General features: G+C 34.2%; 3 protein-coding genes across 6 annotated transcripts; 2 read left to right on the top strand and 1 right to left on the bottom strand.

The window, feature by feature from the left end:
- LOC138940077 (cytoplasmic dynein 2 intermediate chain 2) lies at window positions 1–4,243 on the top strand. The gene is made up of 9 exons (XM_070308610.1): window positions 1–315; window positions 413–497; window positions 839–1,054; window positions 1,127–1,361; window positions 1,460–1,661; window positions 2,180–2,379; window positions 2,445–2,587; window positions 3,262–3,464; window positions 3,997–4,243. The coding sequence occupies exons 1-9, from the start codon at window positions 257–259 to the stop codon at window positions 4,064–4,066; spliced, it is 1,413 nt and encodes a 470-aa protein (XP_070164711.1). The 5' UTR covers window positions 1–256; the 3' UTR covers window positions 4,067–4,243.
- On the bottom strand, window positions 2,875–20,963 carry LOC138940079 (proline-rich nuclear receptor coactivator 2 B). Of its 2 annotated transcripts, XR_011447941.1 has the most exons (3): window positions 19,897–20,963; window positions 17,519–18,127; window positions 2,875–4,338 (listed from the first exon to the last, which is right to left on the bottom strand). XR_011447941.1 is itself a non-coding variant. In XM_070308612.1 (2 exons), exon 2 carries the CDS (start codon window positions 18,045–18,047, stop codon window positions 17,595–17,597), a length of 453 nt encoding a protein of 150 aa, XP_070164713.1. In that variant the 5' UTR covers window positions 18,048–18,127; window positions 19,897–20,962; the 3' UTR covers window positions 12,527–17,594. The 2 variants fall into 2 exon arrangements, 1 of the variants encoding a protein (XP_070164713.1); XM_070308612.1 differs by lacking the exon at window positions 2,875–4,338 and having other exon boundaries at window positions 12,527–18,127; window positions 19,897–20,962.
- Window positions 20,037–25,713, top strand: Mau2 (Mau2 sister chromatid cohesion factor). 3 transcript variants are annotated; one of them, XM_070308609.1, is made up of 9 exons: window positions 20,037–21,190; window positions 21,283–21,556; window positions 21,818–21,997; window positions 22,083–22,361; window positions 22,468–22,714; window positions 22,797–23,044; window positions 23,257–23,462; window positions 23,610–23,812; window positions 23,891–25,713. In XM_070308609.1, the coding sequence occupies exons 2-9, from the start codon at window positions 21,332–21,334 to the stop codon at window positions 24,085–24,087; spliced, it is 1,785 nt and encodes a 594-aa protein (XP_070164710.1). In that variant the 5' UTR covers window positions 20,037–21,190; window positions 21,283–21,331; the 3' UTR covers window positions 24,088–25,713. The 3 variants fall into 3 exon arrangements, with proteins under 3 accessions (XP_070164710.1, XP_070164709.1, XP_070164708.1); XM_070308608.1 differs by having other exon boundaries at window positions 20,053–21,190; window positions 21,270–21,556; XM_070308607.1 differs by having other exon boundaries at window positions 20,053–21,556.

Genomic DNA, 25,713 nt, shown 5'->3' with positions numbered 1-25,713 from the left:
AAAAATTTCTTTATTCTGATTGGTTAATGCAATGCTTCGAAGCATCTCTAGCGTTTTCTCGACCGCAGCCTAAATGTACTATATAATTCAGCACAGTGTTTCAAGCAGTTTGAAGTCCCAGAACTCAGAACTCAGAGTAGCCTAAAGACAGCTGAAATAATCAATCGTAAAGTGTAATCTGAATTACTTTTATTTCTTGCATATTTAAATTTTAAAACAAAAGAGACAAGTGTGAAAAGATTTATTCTATTGAAAAATGTTTAATACCAAGTCCTTTGATGTTGTGAGTTTCAGTTCGGAATTGTCTACAACAAAGTATGTTATTTTACCATTTGTATTATTTTCAATCACTTTAACACTTTCTCTTGTTTTAATTGATAATTAAACATATTATATACATTTATTTTTCCAGATTGGAAACATCCGCAAATGTTCAAACTACAGAAATAGTTTATACTGTTGATGATACGCAAACTATAGATACGAGGAGTATTGGGGTATCTCTTGTTATAAAAAATGCTATATTTTATTGAATTTCAGAGTTTTATTCAACTTATATATATTTAATAAATAAAAAATGCTTTATAAATTATGAATATTGTGAATGGTAAAAAGTTTGTGAATAAAACATTATTAAATACTATAAAAGTGTTTATTCATATCTTGTGTACTTAATTTTTACATATCAAAGACTTCTAAATTATTATTGCTTCAATACTACTTATTTTAATACTTCAATACTACTAATTTTATATCAAATACTATTATTGTTATATTTTTATTGTTATATTGTTGCATTTTGTGATTCTTTATGCAATATTACTTTTTATATTTTTAGATTCAGACAATAAATAAACAGAACACAGACATGCAAGTAGATTATGACAAATTGGCAGAATTTCTAAAAAAAGTTACACCGGGAATCCTGGAAGTCCTTGACGAAGCTTATGGTAGCAATGCTTTTGATGATTATAATCCTAATGTTACAGAAACTTCCTCTGCTAATGTAGAGATAATGAAAAAAATAAGCACATTGAAAAAATCAGACACTCAGGTATGTCTATTTTTAATAAAATTAAATGATCACATCATATACATAAACTATTTAATGTCAAACATTTTATAGATCAAAGTAAGTGACCTATCATGGAGCACAGTTGGTGGTACATTAGCAGTAGGCCTCAGCCATATCTATCATGAAGCATGGTGTGATCATCTTTCTACAATTCAATTATATAATTTAACAATAGAGGATAATCTCACTGATGAACCTACCAAAACTTTAGAGACAAATGGATGTATTACAACATTATGTTATCATTCAACAGAACCCTCTATTCTTGCAGCTGGATTGTTTAATTGTGAGTTTCTTCAATCTGAATTAAAAACGATATTAAGGAAAGTTTAAATTTTGTTACATTTAATACATTTTTACATAATTTTTATCTTTTTCTTTAAGGGGATGTATTGGTCTGGAATCTTAGAAATGATGATTCTATTACACCCACACATGTATATACACATAACGATTGTGTATCTCAAGTATGTTGGAGACCGAGATCAGTGAATGACGTGTCCCTATTATTAAGTTCCAGCAGAGATGGATATATACTGATTCACAAATTGACAACCAACTTTACTACCGTCCAATTGCATAAACGGTATTATAAGCTATATCCTTTCCCTCTCTTTTTTTTTTTAAATATATTTAGAGATATGATCCCAGATAGCCAAGAATGTTAAAATCACGTTTTGCCAAAGCTTTGCGACAAGGTGTGCTTTATTTTGACAACAATTGTCTAGCAAACATTTGTCTTGTTTTGGTTTGTCAAAAAGTTTGAAGCAAATGGACGGCAAAATTTTTCGTCTCACAATGCTGTAAATAATAGAAAATGGCTTGCTCGTAAATTTTACGCATAGAAGAACACATATGATGCTATTCACGGTGTAACACAAACTTTACGTCAATTAGTAGCAAATCTTGTTATACGCGCTATAATAGCAAATTTGCGACAAGAATAGAGCAATTATTTGCATAAAATGTGCATCATACTATTGCGACAAACATTGCCAGCAAAAGCTAAGCTTTTTGCGGACACACTCGAGTTTGCTGCAAAGTTTGCATCATTTGCTTGCTGGGATGTTTTTTAATAAATTGCAAATGTCTATCGTATTTTAGATTCAAGATAGTCAAAGAACGTAATCCAGTGGAAAATGCTAGACCACGTAGCGCCGGAGGTACTCGCGAGCGCGCTGCGGAAGCAGGATTGTGCATTACGAGTTTTGATTTTTCTCCACGACATCCTAGTATATTTGTCGTTGGAACACTATGTGGTGGAATCTATAAATGTAGTTTAGACAGTGTAACTTCCATCGAAGGTTTGTGCCTGTTAAAAACGTGAAATTTTCATTATAAACAAAATTTATTCTTATCACTTTTTCAGGAGATACCACGCTCATAGATCCCGTAATCGACGAATATGAAAGACACGAAGGTAGCATTACCTGTATCAAATGCTCGCCGTTACATAATTTATTTGTCAGCAGTACTACAGATAAAGAAATTCGTATATATAATCTTGACGAGGTAAATCATTCTATTTCCCTTTTTTTTTTTAATATTACCATAGCTATAATCACGATTTTGGACCTATGGAAATAAAGAGCAATACTTTATGCATGTATTTTTTTAAAAGGAATCTGTTCCACTTCAAATTTCAATCAATTCAATAAATTGTTAATATTTGAAATACACGCACACACACATTAAGCTTAAAAAATGAGTCATATGCCATGTATTGCATCATATATTTAAAAAATTTTCTGATACATATAATTCTCTGCATAAAAGGTTAAAAAAAAGAAATGAAAAACTGAAATATATAGAATTTTTTACTGTGAAAATATTAATCATTTTCTATAAATATTGCATATAATTACAAAAGTATTCGAGCGACGCATATGAATGTACTATTTTTATGCAAGAGCATACCATGACATTAATAGACGCAATATCAGTGTAAGAATGTACAATTGTTTGTAAAACGTGATGTGTTCGATCTTTTATGGATGATTCACTTATCATTCAAGGTCAGAGATGAAAACCTTTAAAGTATTTCGCTAACAAACGCAATAACATAATTAATGTATGATAGATAAATTTTTAAAGACAATTAAAATCTATTATGTATTATCAATTTTAATTTTTTATATTTTGTACATTATTGTGCAATTGTTTGTTATATGGGCATACTTCTGTAGCACATCAGTCAGCAAACCATTTCTGTGGATAATACAGTTGTGGGATTAACATGGATGATTGGCAATCAGGACATATTTGCGGCGTACGGAGCGGATGCGTATATAAAATTCTACAATGTCACGGATGCTAAATCCATGACGTGTCCGAAATTCGAAATTACTAGTAAACAAAGCATCAGCAGCTTACGCGTAAATTCTAAGAGGTATACGTAAGATAATTAAATTCGGATGATTCATCGTCCGAAAACTCCTTTCTCTTTCTAATTTTAGATTCAATGATTACGATGTTTATACCTTGTTTATTTGTTTTCTTGGCATATGTATTTTTCTTTATAAAGAGAAATACTTTTTAATTTTTATTTAAAAAATATAGTGTACAGTTTGGCAGTGTACAGTTATATATATATAAAATATAAATTAATTAAAAGGTCTAGAATAAAATTTGAATATTTTAATTGATTGCATTGGAATATGTATATTTAATTTCCGCATTTTTTAATGTCTAAATAACTATTAATATGAAGATAACAGAACAAGAACTAGTACATACACTGTTCTTTACTTATTTTTTATACATACTTACATATAAAAAATGTCTCCCATTTATCACGTCAAATGTGATTGCACAATAATGTAACGCAAGTATCCATAATTCCAACGCAAGAGATTTAAAAAAAAGTATCGAGATAAAAAATTATATACTATAGAAATTAATATTTATTTTACTTATTTTAGAGATATTCTGGCTGTTGGAGATGTTCGGGCAAACGTTGAAATATGGAAATTTCCACGTCACTTGTTTTGAATATAACTCTGATCAACGCCGGTTACTTGCAATATTTGCTGAATGGACTGATATTACATATACTCTATATTGCATGTATATATCCACGTTTTTATGCAAATAAACTATTACAAAACATTGATTTTTTTCTTTCCTTATACGTCATAGCGTGTTTTTTATTCCTCAATAGATAAGGAACAATGACGCATATATAATTCTTGGCAACACGTTTCTCAGATTAGGAGCATCGTTATTTTAAGGTTGAAAATACCCACCAAATTCAAGGATCGTCCCTGAAACAAAGATGATAATTCAGAAACATTATTTATATATATATATATATATACACACACATTTGTTTCATGCAAAATAAATTATTAAAACAATTTAATAACGAATATACTTTGCAATTTTACTGAGGAATAGGTATAGATTATTTTAATAATAAATCTATGTTCACATTTGGGCTATTTGGCTATTAAAAAAGAATCAGAATATTGATAGAGAAAAATCTAATATTATACACTCTATAAATTATGCAATATTATATAACTAAATTTATTACCTCTATTTATACGATTATATAACTGCGATCTGAAAAAAGATAACATAATGGGAAATTATGTATTGTATAAGGACAAAATACTTTATTATATTTCAGGTACGATGAAGATTTGTCCTAAAAAGGACAGTTTTATATATTGCAGATGCTTTAGTGTTCCTTGCCCTTAAAAGGACAGTTTTATAAAGTTTGTCCTGATAAGGACAGTTTGGATGCTTAATCGCACATTCGTGCATATGTTTATTGCTTTGACCGAGAATGCAGCACCGTTTGTGATGCATTTGCGGGTCCCCGGAAGGGACCCTAAAAAAATGAAAGGATTATGCGGGAGAATCTGGGTTAAAATGGAATGTAACAAGGTAGGGAAATAATAGGCAAACAAAAATAAAGGTGATTCTCTCGTGAAATATCTTGCGAATCTTGAAGACGTTCAAAAGTTGCATGCTAATTTTTTTCTTTCAGTATTTTGATGTAAAATAATTCTTTTTTTAAGGAAAGGGAAAATAAGGAAAGGGAGAACGAATGGGAGATAATTGAAAATTTCTTCTACTCCATCTTAATGATTTCCTTCTTTGCTTGTCACGGAAAGATGTTGGCTCTATTCTTTTCGACACGTATAAACTTCAAAGGTTCTTTTATCATGTCTTAAAAAAATGACAGCATTTTTTTACGCAAAATTCATCAGACAAGTCCGCAACTCGTCTCCTCTTCTTCTGTTCTTCTCTCTCTCTTTTGCTCCTCTTTCTTTCTCTTTTTGTTTAACAATAATATGAATATGTGTGTCACACATGATTCACATAAACATTTTGAAATATATGAACTCCGTCCCCTATAAGTAGTTGTATAATCATGTTGTGCTGAAATATACTCTGGAAGTCATCATATATTCTCGGGAATGGAAAGTTCTAGTAAAACTCGCTACGATTTACTCCGCCTACTCGACTGTTGCATAAAGATTCCTTAGATTTCTTCGCGTGATTGAAGAATCGACGTTTATTTCTCTGGTTATCATCAACCGGAATCAATTTATCGGATATTATTGCACGCCAATTTCTTGACTGTTCTTTGGCTCTCAATTTTTTCCGCTTCTTTTCATCGTCAAGCTCTTTCATATCTTTTCCTTTGATTCTTTCTTTCATCTCTCGTACATTCAACTCCCCTCTCTCTCTCTCTCTCTCTCTCTCTCTCTCTCTCTCTCTCTGATTTCACCTTTACATTTATAATTTTTTTGGTGCCTTTTGTATTCAAAAAGACATTTTTTGGTCCGTTTTTTTTCTTGGAGATCTTGACATTCGCTTCAACCATTCATTCAGACTCAAGATATCGTTCTGCTAACGAACGGAGAGCTTTTTTCATATATACTTGCTGCCCCGCTCTTTGCTCCATGTCTTGATAATCATTCACACCCGAAAAACTTGCATTTTCTTACTCTTCTTCCTACTTCTTTCACTTTCTTTTCCATTTCATTGCGTCACTCTTCTATGTCGAATCTCTGCTTATATACTTCTCGTTTTGTTTCTTCCTCGAGAAACGCACCGGCATTATAAACGTGCAAAGCAAAGTATGGTATAAACAGTTACGCTCATAAGCAAGACTCTTCCACTTTCTTGCTGAGCGTATTAAGCGAATAACTTTCGGAAAGCCTCCAACTTTATTTAGTATGTCTATACGTTGTTCTTTTCAAAACGCCATGGTTTTCGTCTTTCGATCTCGGTCTTCGATTTCTTTAATTATTTCCATCTCCTAATTCTTTTAATCTCCATCGATCTTCATATATTTTTCTTATATATGTCAAGAATAAAGACAAAGAAAGTTATGATGATTCATGGCGCACAGCTTCTCGAACGTAACAGCGAAATTAGCATCCGTCAATCTTCCATTCCACTTTTCTTTCTCTCTTTCTTGCCAAATCTTCATTCTTCTCGTCGGACGCGCAAGCACGAGACGATTGTTCCGCGGTGAAAACAATGAGATGCGCGTCGAAAGGTGGCGATCAGCTGATTATCCACATGACCTTCCTCGCCTCCCGCGCAATCACGATGATGCCATTGCCACGATTTCAGTATAGCATCCCTTCTCCTTTGAATCACCTGCTTCAAGAGCAGATAAAAGTTTTGTTTCTTGGCTGTAAATTATTCGTTCTAGATCATTGGTTGGAATACTTCTGAATCGAAGATAACTTTTTTCCTTCTCTGTTGAAAACCATGATTCTTGCGGCACTCGGTATTGTCCTCGCGAATGCATATCGCGAAAGTGACTCTTTTGCAAAAGTTGTCCGGTACGGATTGGGAATGCAAATATCTGATATGAATTGTTATTGGATGGACAGACGATCGATAGATCTCGTTTTTGCGCGAACGACGAGTCTTCTTTCCTTCCTTCGCCACTTTGTTTCTCTCCGTTGTCTTTCCTTTTCGCCCTCTTCTGTCTTGTCGCATTTGCAGATATTGCCCAAAGTTAAGAGCGATCTCTACAATCGGTCGCAATGGTATTTGGATCTTGAACCGCTTGAACCGAGTTGCCAATAGGAATCACACTTTGCACAGCTTCCGGAAGTCTTCCTTTCTTCTCGCGTAGCAAAATAATTATCTCCCTCTCTGTTTGTTTTTGAGAGTATCCACCCTCTTCATACGCGTTTTCATTTCGCTTATTTACATCTATTTAAATGTGTATCATCGTCCATATTACTATTCTGTCACAATCATCGTCGATCGATGATCCTTCCTCGTGTGTAAACAGCTTGAACTTTAATCGCGATATAATACATGATGTCTATTACGCTCCAGTCAGACCTTAAAAGTATTAACTTTTTGTTTTTTCTTTTACATTGCTACATAGTAGATTACGACTCTATATCTTATGTACTCTAAAAACCTCGAAGGTTAATTGCATCTCATCACATGTTTACGACAGAAATTGTCAGAGAAACACGGAGCAGGGAAAATCTTCATCATTGTTATCGTCAACGTTGCTATCATCATCACAGAGATCGCGACTCAATTTTCTTACTAACTATTATTAACTTCCTCTAGATTCGCAGTTCTTTATCTCTTCCTCACACATACACACGCGCGCGCGCGCACACACACACACACACACACACACTCTCTCTCTCTCTCTCTCTCTCTCTCTCTCTCTCTCTCGAGACAACGGAACGATACCGTTATCTTCTCGCAATCTTATATAGGCATACATCTTGTATCGACAAAAAGACAACATCATTATTCATGAAAGTTTTTTTTATAACAATTTCGCGTCAACCTGCGCGATCGTATTATGATAATCATAACATCATTCGTACATTATTATTCTTCAAGATCGTACACGCTTGCATTGTTGAATTACCATCGCTTTTAAAAGTTTTGCAAATACAAAATGTATCCACTACACATACGCGAGGAATTTCTTTCAAAAGCGTTTACTTCTCTTAAAAATACACGTGCCAAATCAATTGGTTCCCGCGTCTCATTTATATTCATAGTTTTTCGAGATTGCGCTCTCACATACCCACTTTTAAGAGAAACAACTCGCGTAATATCGAACACATTCTCTTTCTCTATCTCTCGCGATATTATGTATTTCTATCATTGTTCCATTAAAGCAGACCAGAGTTTCGGGAAATAATTCAGCGATGCTCAAGTATAAAGTGTAAACTTAAGAACAAATGTAGAAGAAAAAATAGATGCAAAGAAACAAGGTTGTGTACGAACGAGGGAGGAATATGCATGTGCGCAGAGAATGATCTCTGTTTCGCAAAATGCCACAAAATTTTCGATATGACGCCATCAATTTAACTTTGAAAATACATGTTCATTTAGCGCTAAATCGTGTATCGAATTTTCTCGTCTTTGTAAGATTAGTACGGAAAATGTATGCGAATCCAGCGCTAACATTTAAATATAAAAATATAAATATTATATATAAATTTTTAAAATAAATATAATTCTCAAGTAATTCAAATAAAAATATATACATTTTTAAAATGTTTATATTACATATAATACTCGTTTTATTCTTGCGTATTCGGTAAAATAAATCGACGATAGCTTTTTAAAAAAAATCATGCCAACATATCTAAAGAGGATTGTTCGGTAAATAAAGAAAAAGAATCAAAAAAAGGACGAAGAACATAATCTCTTGTCCATATGTTTCAAACATATGATGGTATATCTTCTTAAACATAAGATGCGATAGATTAATTATCAGTTCAAATCATTATCAGACAATATCGAAATTTTAAGAATTCAATATCATTCTTATCTTAATGATAGCGAGATCTCTTTATCAATAGTCAGATTGTGCGCATAAATATTCCTCCTTCCTCCATGTATCAAGAAATTAAGAGGAAAAATAAAACCTTACAAACATGCTTATTTATCGAATGAGAAAGTTGCTTTCACACGCGCGCTGAAGAAAATACGTGTTTCGTATGCCGTTTGCAACGACGACCAAATATCTTACAATATAAATTTGTGCCATGCGCGCGCGAAAACAATTTTAATCTAAAATGACACATTTTTTCCAGTGATCCTTCTCCGAATAATTTTTCCAATTACTGCGCCATGTATTTATATATTTATCATTACGTTACCAGCTTCTATAAAGCCAAATATTTATTAAGAGATAAATAAAGGTTAATATGGATCAAGCGTACGTGTGATGGCATGAAAAAGTACATTTAACGCTTACTTAATAATATACTTTTAATAGTATACGTCCACCTATTATCCTTTATTTTTCTCTCTCTCTTTTATTAAACCCTTGGTATCAATATCTTATTAAAAAATTCGATGATGGATCAAAAGAATAAATGTGTCCTTCTTGGAGAAGGAAGCTCTTTTGCTCATACATACATATATATTCTCTATTTCTCTCTCAGTAGATATATATATTTCTATATATATTTTGTATTCTTTTTACTCTCAACACTCTTTTTCATTCTTTCTCTCCCCGATTTTGGCAGACACTCATTCTATCATATTCATTCGCATATACTCACACATACACATTCATCGTCTCTCTCTGGAAATACGCTAAACTATATTTATATATATTGTATATATATCAAGGTACATGGTCTTTCGATTCGCTCAAATAGTCAATGCATTTTCTCGCCGTACTGGCGAACAATCTTTTTTTCGTTATCGGCAATACGATCGCCACGATACGAGAAACAGGACATTTCGTATATTTTCCGTATTTTGAGAAATACGATCCTATCTCTTGCGAGACGCGTCACCTCGAAGTATCGCATCCTCTCGTGTACATATAAATTATCCGACGTATCTCTTTCTCTCTCTCTCTCTCGCATCGTCGCGTCACGCAGCCATGTAAACGGCGGCAGAAGGAAGGATAAAAAATATTGTCGTCGACGGGTCGATCCTCCGTCGAGGAGGATGTGCGCGAAATGCTTTGCAAAGCAGCGAAGAAACTTCTTCCTTCCGCCGTTGTTAACAAACGTTATATCCGACCACATACTTGTAAACAAACTACCTAGCGCCTCGAAATGTCTTTTAAATCAAATGTTCACCGGGTTATGCGTATAGGCGCGTGTACGCATTTAATGCGGCTTCGCACCAGAAACACATCGCACATTTACAAAGGTGTGCAGAAGACAATGAACAATTTCTAATGCATGATCTATTTGTCTTTCCGATGCAGCCTGCAGCTTTATCTGAATTAAAAGAATCAAGTATTATACATTAGAAATGTTGATCGATAATCAATGATCTATAATGGCCTATACACCCAATTACATACGCCAAATTTTATCCATTCTCTTCTACATATATATGCAATGCTTTTCCAGAGTGTAAATATGCAGATGCGCTATGTCACACACGCGCTTATACGATTCTAATAAATCATATTTGGCGAGATGAAACGATTGAGATCGAAATTCATGCCTCGACAATTTTTAATAATAAAGCTTAAAATTTAATTTAAAAAAAAAGAGAAATCAATAACGAATAAGACGGTGAGCGATACGAAAAAAGGCACGAAAGACAAAATTTAGCGTCAAACGCAAATGATATAAATTCGCGGAGAGAAGAAAAAAGTCGAAGGAATGTATTATATCTCTCGTCGAAGAGTATATTAAAAATTAAATGATATCGTGGAAAAAAAAAGTTATGCGTCGCTTGTCGCGGTTCTAAAACTGATTCTGAATAATTTATAACATTAAATCATAAAAAAGTGCTTCGGTACAACAATTATACTCTCTCGCTCTCTTTCTTTTCCTCTCTCCTTTTCTCCTTCGTTTCGTTCTGTAAACTTAATCCTAAAATTAAGGCTTATGTAATTAATCGACATAGTGTTTCGTGTGACTGTGTGTTTGTGTCCCTGTTATGATCAGTGCTCGATATGATAAGACGCGAGCGTATGCGAGTTTGGACACTAAGAGTTTCAAATTTTTCTCGCAGAACGCTTCTCCTAGAATTTCCCTCTTTGTCGATCGAACGAAAAGCAGAAAATTCGAGGCGCAATCGTGAGAAAGCTCGTCAATCTGTTCGAACACGTTGGTTTTTTTCTCGATGAGCTTCAATATCTTCGCTTACGTATTCAAGTAGTCCGCATTGCTCTCTACAACGATGGATGTTCGTAAAGTTTGAAAATGTGCATGCATGCTTCAAATAATCCATTTATTTCATCATTCATAAAAACATTTTTAAATTTTTGTCAATAATGCGAAATGAATAAAAAAAGGACCGCCTAACTATTGCGTTACATGAAAAAATGAAAAATTATATCAATTGTTCGTCCACGTATCTACAAAGATTTTTCTTAAAAAACGTACTGTGTGTATACTCCATTACAAATAAAAGAGGCATTAAAAAAACTAATACCGTGACTCTTTTTCTTATGCAAAAACTTATTATTTGTTAAAAAAACTATATGCGAATTTAGCATTCTATTCCATTCACGAATGTTCATCAGAAACCACTCCATTCCATGTCATACTTTATACTTGTTCAAGAAAAAAACAAGTTCCTCTCACAGAGAAAGATTACGAAGGAACCTAATCTAAAATTAAAAAAACCATCAACTTTATATCAAAGAATTCCTAGTGAAAGTACCAAAATGATTTTCTTTATCTTTATACTGCATACTTTTTTAAAAAGTATTTGTAAGAAAGTTTAGGAAAAATCTCTAAAAAGCATCGTAAAATTTTAACAGCATTTCTTCCTTCTCTCTTTCTTTTCCTGTTACTCTATTACTACTATATACTACTACTACTATTACTACTACTGCTACTACTACTATTATTATTATGAGAGAAAGCACGAACAAAATGTTGAACTATCTATTTTTTTTTTTAATTATATGCCAATAGAATACGAGCGAAAAGCAAAATGTAACTAACGAAACGAGATACATTAATAATTTGGACAAAAACAGCGAAGGCAGGATACATATACGCAATCGAAATTTTCTATTTTCAGAACAAATAAAATTCTCAAGTTACTAATTGAGATTAATTATATATCTTGTATTCGCTGAAAAATATGGCTATTGAAAATCTAGAAAGTGAAACGCTTAAATGCACCTCGAGTCAAAATTATTTGCGACGGAATCTGATTTGACTTTGTAAATAAAACGATGCTTATTTTATCACTGTACGTTTCTTTGCCATGGAAAAATTGCATATTTATCGAGTATAATTTATACCGCTTCAGTGAAACGACTTTTGTTAGTATAGTTCTTTCGCTCAAAAATCCGCTTTGTAAAAGCAAGTAATTAAGTATCAATCACTAGAGAAATCTTGAGGATTTATCGAAAGCATTAATAGATCCCAATATACGATCAGCCTTATCGATGTTTCGATAGGTGCGACGCAAAGCTTTCCTAAACTTATCGCGATCCCCTTGAAAACGGTCCTTCTATCCTTTTTCGCGCTTACCGACTCTCGAAACCTCGCGCACTTAAGCCCAAGCTTATATTGCGATTTTGTACATTACAATATCACAATTGTATGTTGACCGATAAATGGGTCGTCCCCCGTCTGCACATTTTCCCTTAAATGAAAAAAGAAGATCATGATTTTGCTCGGACTTTTGGCGTTTCTCTGCCGAGTTCTCTTTAAAGAGAGATCGTACATGATTACACTCGATGTTATTTTCTTTGCCCAGAAACGAAGCAAATCTAATCAAGTGTTACACGTAGATACGCGTCAAAAAAACGCTTAAAGTATCTCCTAAAATGCATGCTATCTTAATCAAGGATCGCCGCAGCAGCAACGATTGCTCATTTGAAAATTCGCTTTTCGTCGATCCACGTTTTTCGGGACGACCCAACCACACGTCGGCACGTTCAATTATAAACTATAATTATCAGCTATATTTGTGTGTGTATGTCTTATAATCACGACAATTGAATCGCGTTTTAAAGCCACGAGCTAGATACGCTCGGATTATTGTGCCCCTCTCTTTCTTTTTTTTTTGTTCTTTTCTCTCGATCGCGCCCAAAGCACTCTCGAGCTTCCGAGCGCGTCCGTATTGATAGTACTATCGAACTGTCAAAAATTTACGTTTAATTAATATTAAAGCGTGAAGAATACGGAGATGTTATGCCCTCTCTTATAAGAAAGAGCGAGAGAAAGATACAGAGAGAAAGAAGGTGCTTCTCCCCCCTCTCTCTCTCTTCTTCCTATTCGCTCGTTTTTTTATCATAATATTTTTATCCAACTATTAACATCATTATTCTCATAATTATCGTACTTAAAAGTTACTTCTGTTTTCTTTCTCTAAATTGGTTTATCATATATAATATACATGTACATATGTGTACATACATACACAAACCCGTGCGCGCACATACATACATACACACACACGCACATACATACATATGTATTGTATTGATTAGTGTTTTTGTAGTTTTTAAATTAATGGTATCTATTGAATCATCATCACAGCTAATTTCTCATCGATTCTTCTCGTTAAAAACGATTGATTTTTTTTTATTGTTCTGCTTCTTTCTCTTTCCAACCCCATCCATCTAGTTCGTTATCCGCGTATTTTTTTCCGGTTGTACGTTTGCGCCGTAAAATCGATAAGGAAAAATCGAGCCTGGCGCCAATCATACAGACCTCTAGAAATGCCAATTACATGTGCGCGTGCTTTTCACAAGAATGTTCAATTCGTAATTCTCGCGTTCTCGACAAGAAATAAAACAAAAATTGTTACTACTATCGACCGCGATCAGACGATTCGCGCGTGCATATGTACATTAATTTTACAGAGGAAAATTTATACAATCGAAATTATACAATTTCTGTTTATACAGCTGATATTTACACATTATTATTCCGGGATCGTGAGACTGATTGGCATGCGCGTCTTTATAATAATAAATACGTATGTTTCCGCTTAATTTATCCTCTTTTTCTCTCTTTCACCGGACGGCAGTGTTTAATTTGTTTCTCTCTCGTGCAATGAATCTACCGCGAATTCTGAGACCTTGACAACCTTGAAGCATACTGGTTCGAAGACTCTTATGGGCCATTAAATATCACAATGTGTTTCGAGACGCAGTTTCGCATTTTTTTACATCTAACGATCGGACTAAATGACTAAATTGATTCGTCGGCTTTTGTAAGAGATACGATCAGTATTGTTCGCGAAAAATGTATATGATTCGCGAAAAATAATAATTAGTATAAAGAAAAGAATAAATTAAATGTCTTCAAAAAACGGTACGGATTTAGATATTAGACGTTTAATATAATCGAGTTATGCATTAATATGTACAGTAACCGGATGTGCAATTTGTTTCATTGAGAAATAAAGCATAAATTTAAGAAGGGCCCCGAGATGTTAACCAGTACTATTCCGTATGTCGTTGTAAAACTCGCGGAAGAATAAGACAAGAAACGAAAAAAAAGAATATATATAATGCAAAATGATTGCATTTTTATTACTATTATTTCTTTTAATTCTTCGTAATCTACCACATAATTAAATTTCGATGTGGTAATTTTATTTTTTTCGACTGATTCTCGTGTAAAGACATGTATTTAGATTCATTATCGGCGTTTTGTGTGACGATAAACAAAATAAATTCCGAACGTGAAAGTGCGTCCCAATCATATAAAAATAATCTCTGGACTGGCAATTCTTCGCGCATATAAATCAAAGTCCGAAGGCAAAAGGAAACAAGTTCTAAACTTTCTCCTCGCGCGTATCCCGGGATATCGATTTTCTCTCTCGAGCCATTGAGCACGGTGCTTAACACCGAAAAAAAAATCTCACAATCTACAATCAAATTTACAATCGACAAGTATCCGTTGTCTATCTGTATATAGAAATATATACTTCCTTTCAATAATCTCCGACATCATAAATCAAATCGATCGATTGTTAGCTCAACGCACGATTATGTGTCAACTGCTATAGATACCGCGTGCGCGCGCGTCATATTTTTCAAATTTTGTCTTACAAAACTATAAATATACGGAGCGAGCAATATCGAAAAATCGAAATTGCATATTTTGATATCATTTCTTTAACTTTCTATTAATCTTGCATCCTCCATATTTATGCGAGTCTATTTTTTCATATCTCACATTCACAACCGTTCCATAAACTCATCTTATTTAAGATTAATCGCTTATCGAAGAAAGAATTAACGTAAGAAGAAAAATAAATGTATATAAATAAATGTTGCAAGAAAATTATTGCAAGTTATCAGAAAACTTACCCCCCCCCCCAAAAAAAAACATTAATTAAAATACTACATTAAATAATGTTGCTCAGTATGTGGCTAGAAATAATTTTGCTTATTATGAAGAAAGAGAAAGAGAGAGAGAGAGAGAGAGAGAGAGAGAGAGAGAGATAACACGAATTTTTTAAAAACTTAAATCACGATCGTATTCTCCACGCTGTTGTATCGTTAAGGCCTTATTTTACTACTATCATTGTTATTATTTATCCTTAATATTATTGTTATCGTTATTGTGTATTATAATAGATTAAGTCTATTTACTTGTCCAATATAGATAGAAGTGATGCGAGTTTGATATGACAATTGTAAAGTATTATAAACAACGAAAAACTTTAGTGCATCGTCCTATTTCCTAAATCTGTTAGCATAACAGAACTTTCCGTAAACTCGCACAAAGAACGCTTTAAGGACGGTTGAGTCAATGTCGGTCATTATTAAACCTTGTTCCGGCTTTTATCTATTTATGAATTTGCATCCGTTGATAGGGACACAGTATTACTCTTTAACCGTTGTTATCAAGTCCTATTTCTCTGTTACAGCTATGATTACGATCTAAGAAAAAATAGACAATCACTTAATCAAACGTTAGTTAACCAAGGCTACTAGGTAACGGCGACGCTAATATTGTTCTCTTTCCCTTAAAAAACTCTTGTCCTTTATCCTTCTCGTCTAAAGTATTATAATAATATGTTAGTACTTGAATTTTACAAAAACAACAGAACGATCATCACGACAATCACATTAATAGTATTACATTAAGAGAGATTTATAACAAATTGAATCTATTATAAATCGATTATGAATAAGAAAAATATTTCGTCTTTGTAACGGTCGAATCTGACAATATTTCTTATCTCACTTTGTCTGTCCGTCTCTACTATCACTCTTCCTTGCTATAATAAAAATAAAATTTAAATTTATGTGCAATTATATTAGTGATTTTATTGTAATATGCCGAGAGACAAGCACGAAAAATTTGATCAAAATTTGGATTTGATGCAATGTCGTAATGATTATTATGATATATCCGAAACATTCATACAATCGAAGTATTCATTCGTAATCATTCGTGAATTTTCGTCTATCATTCAGATTTTCTCTGTTGTATTAATCCTTTCTGTCTACTACGTCATTCATACATTTAACTACCACTCTCCTTAAATGCACTATAAAACTCAAAACTTACATCTTATATATTTATTTCACGTTTAAACAGTCTAGCAGAATAGCAAAAAAATAAAAATATACCCAACAAAAAAACAAAAAGGAAAAATAAACTGAAACTAAAAAGGGCTACTCGAAATTAATCTGTATCAAAATGATAAAGAAACTGTTAATAAAGAAATATACTGATAACGATCATTAGTCGGGCGGCTATTAAACGAATAATCATTTGTCCAGCATCTCCGTGCTATGAAACAGCAAATTGTACGCGCCGTGACGTTTCCAATGTTGCTGCTAGGATGATTAGAGTTTGACGAGATAAAAACGCGCGCGAAAACATTGGGTGTCTTGAGAGCAATGCGAAACGCGATCTTTCAAAGCTGCTTTGAAAAGAGTTCTCGCAAAGAGTTATCAGACACCTTTTCTTGTTTCTTTTCAACGCGTTAATATTGAAGCACATCTCGTATGACAAAATCGCGAAGCGCAACTTCGCTCGTCCGCTTATCGTATCGTCAGACTGAGAATGTACTTTCTCTTTCTGTGTGTTCCGATGTTGTATAGATAATATATGTATGCACGTACGTAGGGCTCTCCTTGTGTTGAAAGTTTAGCGATATTCTACGATAATCTAAAATACAGTATTACTTACATTTTGTCACAGCGTATGATGGCGCGTGATGAGAGTTCCAGAGAACGCAATATACATATATAATGCATGTATCTCTATCGCGCGCGCGCACGCACGCGCGCGTACACACACACACATCGATCGCGACATCGGGGCGCACCGATGCATCGCGTCGTAATCCCGCCGTGTGTATAGTCTACGGTTAAAGTCTGTATGCTGGATGTGTATCTTAGCGTAAAGAACGGATTACGGTATCCACTCGCGGGATAAAATCGAAAAACCGTGTGTACGACCTGCACACGGTGTCACCATCATCATCTGTCGTTATCATCGTTATTATTTTTATTATTCCCGCTATCTTCTTGGCCGATGACTTATCGATGATTTCCTACCGTACCTGATTCTCTAGAAGCTGCTGACGATCGCCTCTCTTCTTGAACGATGGTGGTGGACGCGTTGTTAGTTTTTGGGTATCAAGCCTGAACTTTCAGCATTATACGTAGTTGCCTCGAATAGTCGCTCGCATTGTTCGATTGATGACAGCCATCCATCAGTCCAGTCACCGTGCTCATCCAATGGCTTGGCGGTTTGGGCACACTCGCGGGCGATGGTGTTTCGGAGAACTTAGCGCCCGCGTAGAAACTGTTGTTGGTCGGGCTGCTGCTTGGACTGCGCTGCTCACAGCGTTGCTGCTGTTGTTGCGGCGAGTTTCTCGGACTTTTGGATGACGAGCTATATGGGCTGCAGCTCTGCCGGCCGTCTTTGGTGTTTTTGGCGGCATGGCGACTGTTCTTGTAGAGGAATGGCGATGATTTACTGTTGGAACGATGCTGATGGTGATGATTGTACTGGTATTGATACCCGACCTTTGGCGAGGCCTGTCGGTCCACCTTGGCATTATCTAACTTGGGCGCGGAATTCGTCATGGCTCGGATGTTTGTCTCTTTTTCCTCGTCTTCGTATCCTCGTCACTCACCCTCCTCACGAGACCGACCAATCCGTCGGCCTACAATAGGAAAAGAGATTTATCAAAACATACGACTTGCATTTTTTATATCCTCTGATTCTGTTTATTTATAACAGGGTGTCTACTCAAAACTTGTGAAAAAATTCCCTGAAAATTTTCTTATCTTCCAGGTATTTTTAATTAAAAACTCCAGGTAAAAAGAAAATATTTCAAAGAGCTCTTTTAATGCAACTTTCTAAAATAAAATTTTTTCTTCTATTGCATTTCCTCTTTTACTTATACGAAGAAAAAACACAAAACTTCTCAAGTTTCAAATGTTACATTTGCAAATATACCGAAAACCGAAATTGGATAGCTTTTGTAAGATAAATATTTTTTATTTGCATTAACATTTTCATTTTCATTTTTTATCACTAAAAATGATAAATTATAATAATGAATATGTATGTATCGTATATTCAATATTTTGTTAAGATATTAAATATATAAACAGAGACAGAAATTATACCCGATTGTATTATTGCACGATTATTAAGACATTGAATACTTACATTGAAATAGAGACACAGATATACATGTATATTTATAATGCGATGAAAAACGAAATAATGCATCATATTACAAACTTCATTCATTTCGACATTGTAACGAGTTCTTCTATAGGACATAATTTCAGCGTAAAAGTATTTGTACGCTGACGATTTACGTGTTTACATAACAATGAAAAGCGTTGTAACAATTCTCGATAAGACGTGCATTTATCTCTACGTAAATATTATGGACTGCAGCATTTTATCGCAACGAAAAATGTGTACTTACGCTTATTAATGTGTAAGGTGCAAAGATAAAAATGTAAAATTTATATTACAACTCTATTATTATATATCGTAATAAGATATTATTTGAAATTGCTATCTAACAATTTGCGATATGTACAATAATAATTATTTCGTATTTCGAATATTTATATATTTATGTTTTTTAAAAAAGAACATTTTTCTCAAAGCATTGTGATGCGTTTAAGATACCCTTCTCGTTTTAAGGATACACATCTGAATGGATACTTTTCATAAGGACGAAATCAATTTCATTTCAATATTAGTTTCATTGTTAATTATCGTCATATATATTGTATAAAATAGAATTATAGTAAGTACATTTATAGGCAAGCATCCAAGAAACCCAAGGAAGATCCCGAATCATAATAAAACGTAAAAAAAGAAAAAAGCAAAAGGAATATGTGTACATGCAAAAATTTAAATAAACACTATTTCGTTGCGTTTATAGTTTATACGAATATCTGTTCAAACTTTGTTATTTTCCATAAATCTCAATGTTGTGTGAAAGATTTTGATATAAATAATTATCATAAAAATTATTCGATCCTTGATTTAATTCTCTATTTATGCTTATTGAAAATTAAGGAAAGCACTATAAAAAACAATATTTACAAGAGACATGATGGCTAGAAGTTAAATCAAAACTTTACATCTATTGAGATTTATAGAAAGAATATAAAGATATTCGTATTAATAAAACATTGTTTACGTTATCAAGGCCGAGTCCGTGCACACATACACACGGACACAATATTTGTTCTTATCTTATATCTACGCTTTAGAATGACTCGTTCTTTGTTCCTTATCTTATTTCTACGTTTTAGAATAAGCCGGCCTCTTCCGGCCTTCTTGAGGCATCGGTTTCCTGGACGCATTTCAAGATTATTCTCGAGCGATATAGTATATACCATTCGAGAAACTATTATAAACAAGTATCGTAGAAAGGAGATCGCAATGCGTTTCTCTCACCGTTAATTTTCGCGGATTGCCTCTCGGAGGCGATATCCCACGTTCCTCGGCGTCAGTGCTCAGCAAGTTTTCCAACTGCGCAATAATCACAGTGGTCAGGATAGAGCAATGGTGGGGACGACGACTACGACGACGAGACGACGACGATGATGATGACGATGCGAAAGAATAATATGCGGCGGGGCACTCTGAAAACCTGTTAGCGTGATGCTACCTCGCTTCGTGTTCCTCTTCTCTCGCGGTCCTCCCAGTGCGCGTTCCTCGCAAATTCGACCACATCCGGTGACCGTTCGCCACCTTAGCGTCTCCTTCCTCCTGCCTCTTTCCCGCCGCTTTCGCGCGGCCTATTCTCTGACACAGAGAACGCGCGTTCCCCTCGCTTGCCGAGCACAACAACGGCTTCTATCGCAAAATGGCGGACGCGAGTTGTTTGGCTTCGCGATGGGCAGGAATCCCTGGCGCTGCCAGATCCCAGCTGCAAATATGCCGATCGCTCGAGCGCGTAGCACCCGTCCCTCCGAATTTCACCTCGCTAAGCGAAGTCCCGTTTCTCGTTACACACGCCCTGTTACGTCTCGGACTCTCACCGTATGCTCGCCCTGCTTTTTTTTTTCTTCGCTCCGTCTCTTTCTTTGTCTTCTCGTGCGCCGCGTCGATCTCGTTCTACCCGTTGACTCCGAAATCGCACACACAAATAACAGTCACTGCAACCGAGGAAAAATCAAACTCGTGCTCTCGTATATATCTACATCTCCTTACGACGATCCTCTAACACTACCTCTCGCCTTCTGCTTTCTGCTGCCTGCAGTTTTATAGATCTCCTTCTCCTTTGCCTTTGCTCGCAACGGAAAGATGGGAGTCCCCACTACCGTCCAGCCAATCTGCGCATGTCATTCCCCACCGACGAACTTCCGTACAATTCCGTGTTTACTGACGATAGAAAGTGTGTGTGCGGTGTGCGACGTGCGACGTGCGACGTGTTTTTAAGCGAATTTAGTATCGAAGATGATCGAAGAGCAAGCGCGTATGTACGCATCGCGAACAATATCTCATGTTGATCGATGATTTTTTTTCTTTATGCTTTCGAAACGGGACAAGATGACACAGATGTTTTTTTCTTTTTTTGCACTGACATTACGATGCTCGTATACTATGAAACTCTCAAGTATCGCTAAATAATCGATATTGTTTATAATGATCGGTGGAAGACACGTACAGATAGATTCACACCGGCATAGTATATGCAATAATAAGAGGAGACTTTCTTTACATTATATTTATAAAGTGAAGATAGGTGCATATACATGTTATTACGAATGAAAATATTGTTGTGCGCATGATCAGGTTAGAACAGGCTCGTAATATGCTCGTAGTTTCCTACGATAGGGTTCGTCCAGCCGTCCATCCGTCCATCCGTCGTATGTGAAATGTCAAAATGGCGTCTTCTCAGGACGCTTGGTATCTCTCGTTGCTGGGTTTGGCCGAGAACTTTCGTACGTCAAATCCACCAAATGTCAAATCGTGCATTCAGTGTCTACAGGCAGTTTTCCACTTCAAGCCACCACCGCGCGTCGAGGCGCGCACTCATCTTCAGCTTGGCAACATCCTGCTCACGCATACGAAAAACATCGATTTGGCGCGATCTCACTTAGATCAAGCGGTTAGTCGTTATTTCGTTCGCACGATTGTGCGTCGAGATCCATGTGTTAATCTCTGTTCCTTTCCCGTTCCATTCCTCTCTCCTAATTCAAACGACTCCCAGACATTGTTTCTCTTTCGTTCTAACCTCTCCTTGCACTGTCGATAACATAACAAATATATGATATGTATAAGTGACTTGGAATCAGATCGATTGTACTATAATCAGCCTTAATTAGAACTATCAACGATTTTACTAATGATTCTCGTTTATTCTCATTAGTGGCGATTGAGTCAGAACATAAATACGTTCGACGATGTGAAGTTTGAGGCGGCCAGTGTGGTTGCGGAACTGTACGAACAACAACAACAGCCAAATCTAAGTAAACCGATATTAAGGAAGGCGATAGAATTATCTCAGCACAATGTTTACTGGCATTGCAGGCTTATCTTTCAACTCGCAGTAAATTCAACAAAGATTATTTTGCATTTCTGGAAATAGTGTCTAGAAGTAGTGTTTCTAGAAAATGGTAATTTATGATTTATAGCAAATTCATGCTTCGGAGAAGGACTTTGTCGCAGCGAGCAGTCTACTTGCAGTGGGCGTGGATTATTCTCACATAAGCAACGCCAGTTACACCAGAGTACTCTTTCTTCTATCTCGGTGCATGCTCCTTTTAATAGACAAAAAATTCACAGAGGTTCACCCTCTTTTAAATTCAGCGGGACATCATGTAGAAAATTGGCAAGGTAGTCCACATCAAAAGGAATATCTGAAAGTCTACTTTTTAGTTCTCCAAGTATGTCACTACCTCATGGCAGGTCAGGTACGAATATACTTATGAGTATTATAATCTGTATATAGTAAATATAATATGTGAAACTATTATTTATTATTAATATAATTGATTTTCTTATATGTTTTCAAATTAGGTGAAAAGTGTGAAACCTTGTTTAAAACAATTGCAACAAAGTATACAGACTATAATGTCTCCTAGTTGGCCGACTGATGATGTAGTTACAGGTTCCAATATAGGAGATATGTTTATATGGATGCCAAAAGATCATCTATATGTTTTGGTTTATTTAGTAACTGTCATGCATTCTATGCAAGCTGGATATATGGATAAAGCTCAGAAATATACCGATAAAGCCCTTACTCAAATTGAAAAACTGAAAAGTAAATATGCATTATATCTTTTGCTCCCTTGTATCAATTTAATGTTTGGCTCAAAAAATTAAAAATTTTTATTATCTTACAGTTGTCGATAATAAGCCCATCTTGTCTGTATTTCAATTAATGCTTTTGGAGCATATAGTTATGTGTCGGCTTGTAATGGGAAATAAAAGCGTGGCTCTCGCGGAAATTTCTCAAGCTTGTCAGCTTTGCAGGCGACAGCCTAGATTACTTCAAGGCCATAGACCGCAATTACATGCGTTACTAGGTTTATATGCAATGTCTATGAATTGTATGGAAGCTGCAGAGGCTCAATTTACCGCTGCACTCAGAGTAAGAAAAAATGTGTTATCTATCTTTAATAAATTGTACAAGTTGATTTGTAAGGTCTTATTGTACTTAAAACTAACCCATATATTTTTTTATTTTTATTGTTTCGGTTACTGTCACAGATTGAACAACTTAATTTTAAATTAAGTTGACAAAGTATCTATATCTATATTAAATGCGACATTGTAAAAGAGATTATTTTACCTTCATTTCAGACATCACAAGAGAGGGAACTTTGGACATTCGCGAATTTGAATTTAGCAATAGTATATCTCAGAACAAAAAGAGATGCCGAACTAGGAGCGTTATTAGAAAGGATAAATCCAGAATCTCTACCATCACATTCTCATTCCTTGAGGGCAGCTGCATATTATGTACAAGGACTCCAAGCCTTCTTTGGTGCTAGATATAATGAAGCAAAGTAAAATCTTTTTCTACATTTATTTTCATATCTTATAGATAATATATATAAAAATTTAATTTCTTGAAAAGTAGAGAAATGTAGATAAAACAATCTGGAGCAATATGTAAAACAGTTTATGTATCAATATGTAAATATGATTTTTAGACGGTATCTTAGAGAAACATTAAAAATGGCAAATTCGGAAGACTTGAATAGACTCACTTCGTGTAGTCTTGTGCTTTTGGGACACATATTTCTTTCATTGGGTAATAGTAGAGAATCAATGAATATGGTTACACCTGCGATGCAATTAGCTTCTAAAATACCTGATGTACATGTACAATTGTGGGCTACTGCCATTCTTAAAGGTATGTATTTACATGTTTTGTGCATTGAAACAATTCAATCTTCTACAATTAATTATATACACATAATTGATGTTACAGATTTGTATAGAATTTGCGGTGATCCTACTCGTGAAAGCGAAGCGTATCAAATGCATTGTACATTTTCCCAAACTCTTTTGAAGGACCATTTTCAGAGTACTCAAATGAGTGAGCATTCGCTTATTCATTGGACAGACGGTCCGGTGCCTGCGTTACCAACCAATCCACCACCGTCTACGTCGCAAGCAATTCTCTAATAACATAAAAAAATATTTAAGTGTGTTTATTTACTTAAACTGTTCAGATTATCTGCTGAAGCCGTATACATTTGTATTACTTATTTATTGGGTTGTAAAGTGTGAAATTTGTTTCAGCATCATTCAATTTCAGATATTAAGATAATTATAATGAGTAATTTCAAAACATCAGATTTAATTGTGAATGATGAAGAAATGAAAGGATTATTGGGTATTTGATATAATATCCATTTTTTTAAATACGATCTTTGCAAGAACATGAGGCAACTAATTATAGCTGCAGAGCTTGTGTGATAGCTTGCTCGTAATAGTATTTCAGTTATCAAAATTATATGGCAGGGACTGATTATTACATTTAGATCATTGATATATTTTATTTACTTCAAGCTTATATAATTTAATTTTTACATTATATTTTTTTATGGATTTATACTCTCTATAAGAGAGGGATACAAGTGATGATTATCAACATATGGATCAGAAGCGTTTTTAAAATTATATGACTCGTTCTGCCGCACAATGTGTTTAAATAAGATTTGTACTGCACATATAAAAAGTATAGCTCATACAAAAATATAGAATAAAAACTTTTATTTTTGTTTAAAAGTTTCATCAATTTCAGATTCTAATATGGACTTGCAAAATTTTCTCTGTATACTGTCAATCTACTGTGTTTAGCACGTTAGGATTGTAGCAAATAAAGATTAATATGTTAAGTTTTCAAATTAAGAGACGGGGAATGTCTATATAAAATTTATTATTCTTTAAATTTATAATTACGATATCATAAAAATGAAAATCTTGCTGGATGAAACACAATCAACTTTTAAATTCTTGCGAGTAAAGGAGATGGGGAACAAATATCAAAATTTAGATTAATTTTGTATATATTGAATTATAATTTATAGGTATAAAAGGAGGATGAAACTATGTTAAACTTTCAGATTTGATAGATTATTTGAATGAATTATTAAAATGATTTTACTGGTTCTTTCTACATTTTTTTTTTTTAATGACCAAAGTAAACATTAATATAATTTAGCTGTGGACGCAACAGAATAACAGCACGTTTATTAAATGGCATAATAGAGAATGATAGGTACAAAAACTTGCAAATTGATGAAGCAATTTTTTTACCTATTATACATCTGAGATGTTTCAGTATATGTATTTTATTAAAATTATATATATAGTACGAATATGTAATAAAAATGTAATTGTTATTAGTATTAGTTACAGTAAATAAAAAAAGGGGCCTTAGAAAAAAATGTAACTTAAACAGCAAAGAATTTTTACTTAAAATTCTTTGCTTTGTTTAAATTACTCAGAACATATTTTGTACATATTTTTAAAAGTAAAAAATACATATGCAAATCCAATGGAAAAAAAGATTGTAATAAAAATACAACTTTCTTTATTAAATATTTCACTGTTGTCGCAACATAAAGACAGTACAAATCTCACGTTTTGTAGTTTGTTTCTTTATATATTAAGATTAAATACTATATTAATAATGTATAGGTGGTGCTACTGTTCATTTATATAATTAGACAGATCATTTATATAATTAGAGTCCCTGAGATTATATATTGCTTTCTTTTGGACAAAATAAAGGATATAGACATC

This window comes from Polyergus mexicanus, unplaced genomic scaffold (assembly GCF_030449975.1).
Source record: "Polyergus mexicanus isolate NDT 795.1 unplaced genomic scaffold, iyPolMexi1.0 SCAF_16, whole genome shotgun sequence".
Classification (NCBI taxonomy): Eukaryota; Metazoa; Arthropoda; class Insecta; order Hymenoptera; family Formicidae; genus Polyergus; species Polyergus mexicanus.
This window is presented reverse-complemented; position numbering and strand designations above follow the sequence as displayed.

Bases quoted from the DNA above. Each gene is read 5' to 3' on its own strand.
- LOC138940077 (XM_070308610.1), top strand. From the start codon at position 257: ATGTTTAATACCAAGTCCTTTGATGTTGTGAGTTTCAGTTCGGAATTG. The intron at 1,662-2,179 runs GTATTATAAGCT...ATCGTATTTTAG, and splicing joins ACCGTCCAATTGCATAAACG to ATTCAAGATAGTCAAAGAAC. The intron at 2,588-3,261 runs GTAAATCATTCT...ATACTTCTGTAG, and splicing joins GTATATATAATCTTGACGAG to CACATCAGTCAGCAAACCAT.
- LOC138940079 (XM_070308612.1), bottom strand. From the start codon at position 18,047: ATGACGAATTCCGCGCCCAAGTTAGATAATGCCAAGGTGGACCGACAG.
- Mau2 (XM_070308609.1), top strand. From the start codon at position 21,332: ATGGCGTCTTCTCAGGACGCTTGGTATCTCTCGTTGCTGGGTTTGGCC. The intron at 21,557-21,817 runs GTTAGTCGTTAT...TATTCTCATTAG, and splicing joins GATCTCACTTAGATCAAGCG to TGGCGATTGAGTCAGAACAT. The intron at 22,362-22,467 runs GTACGAATATAC...TTTTCAAATTAG, and splicing joins ACTACCTCATGGCAGGTCAG to GTGAAAAGTGTGAAACCTTG.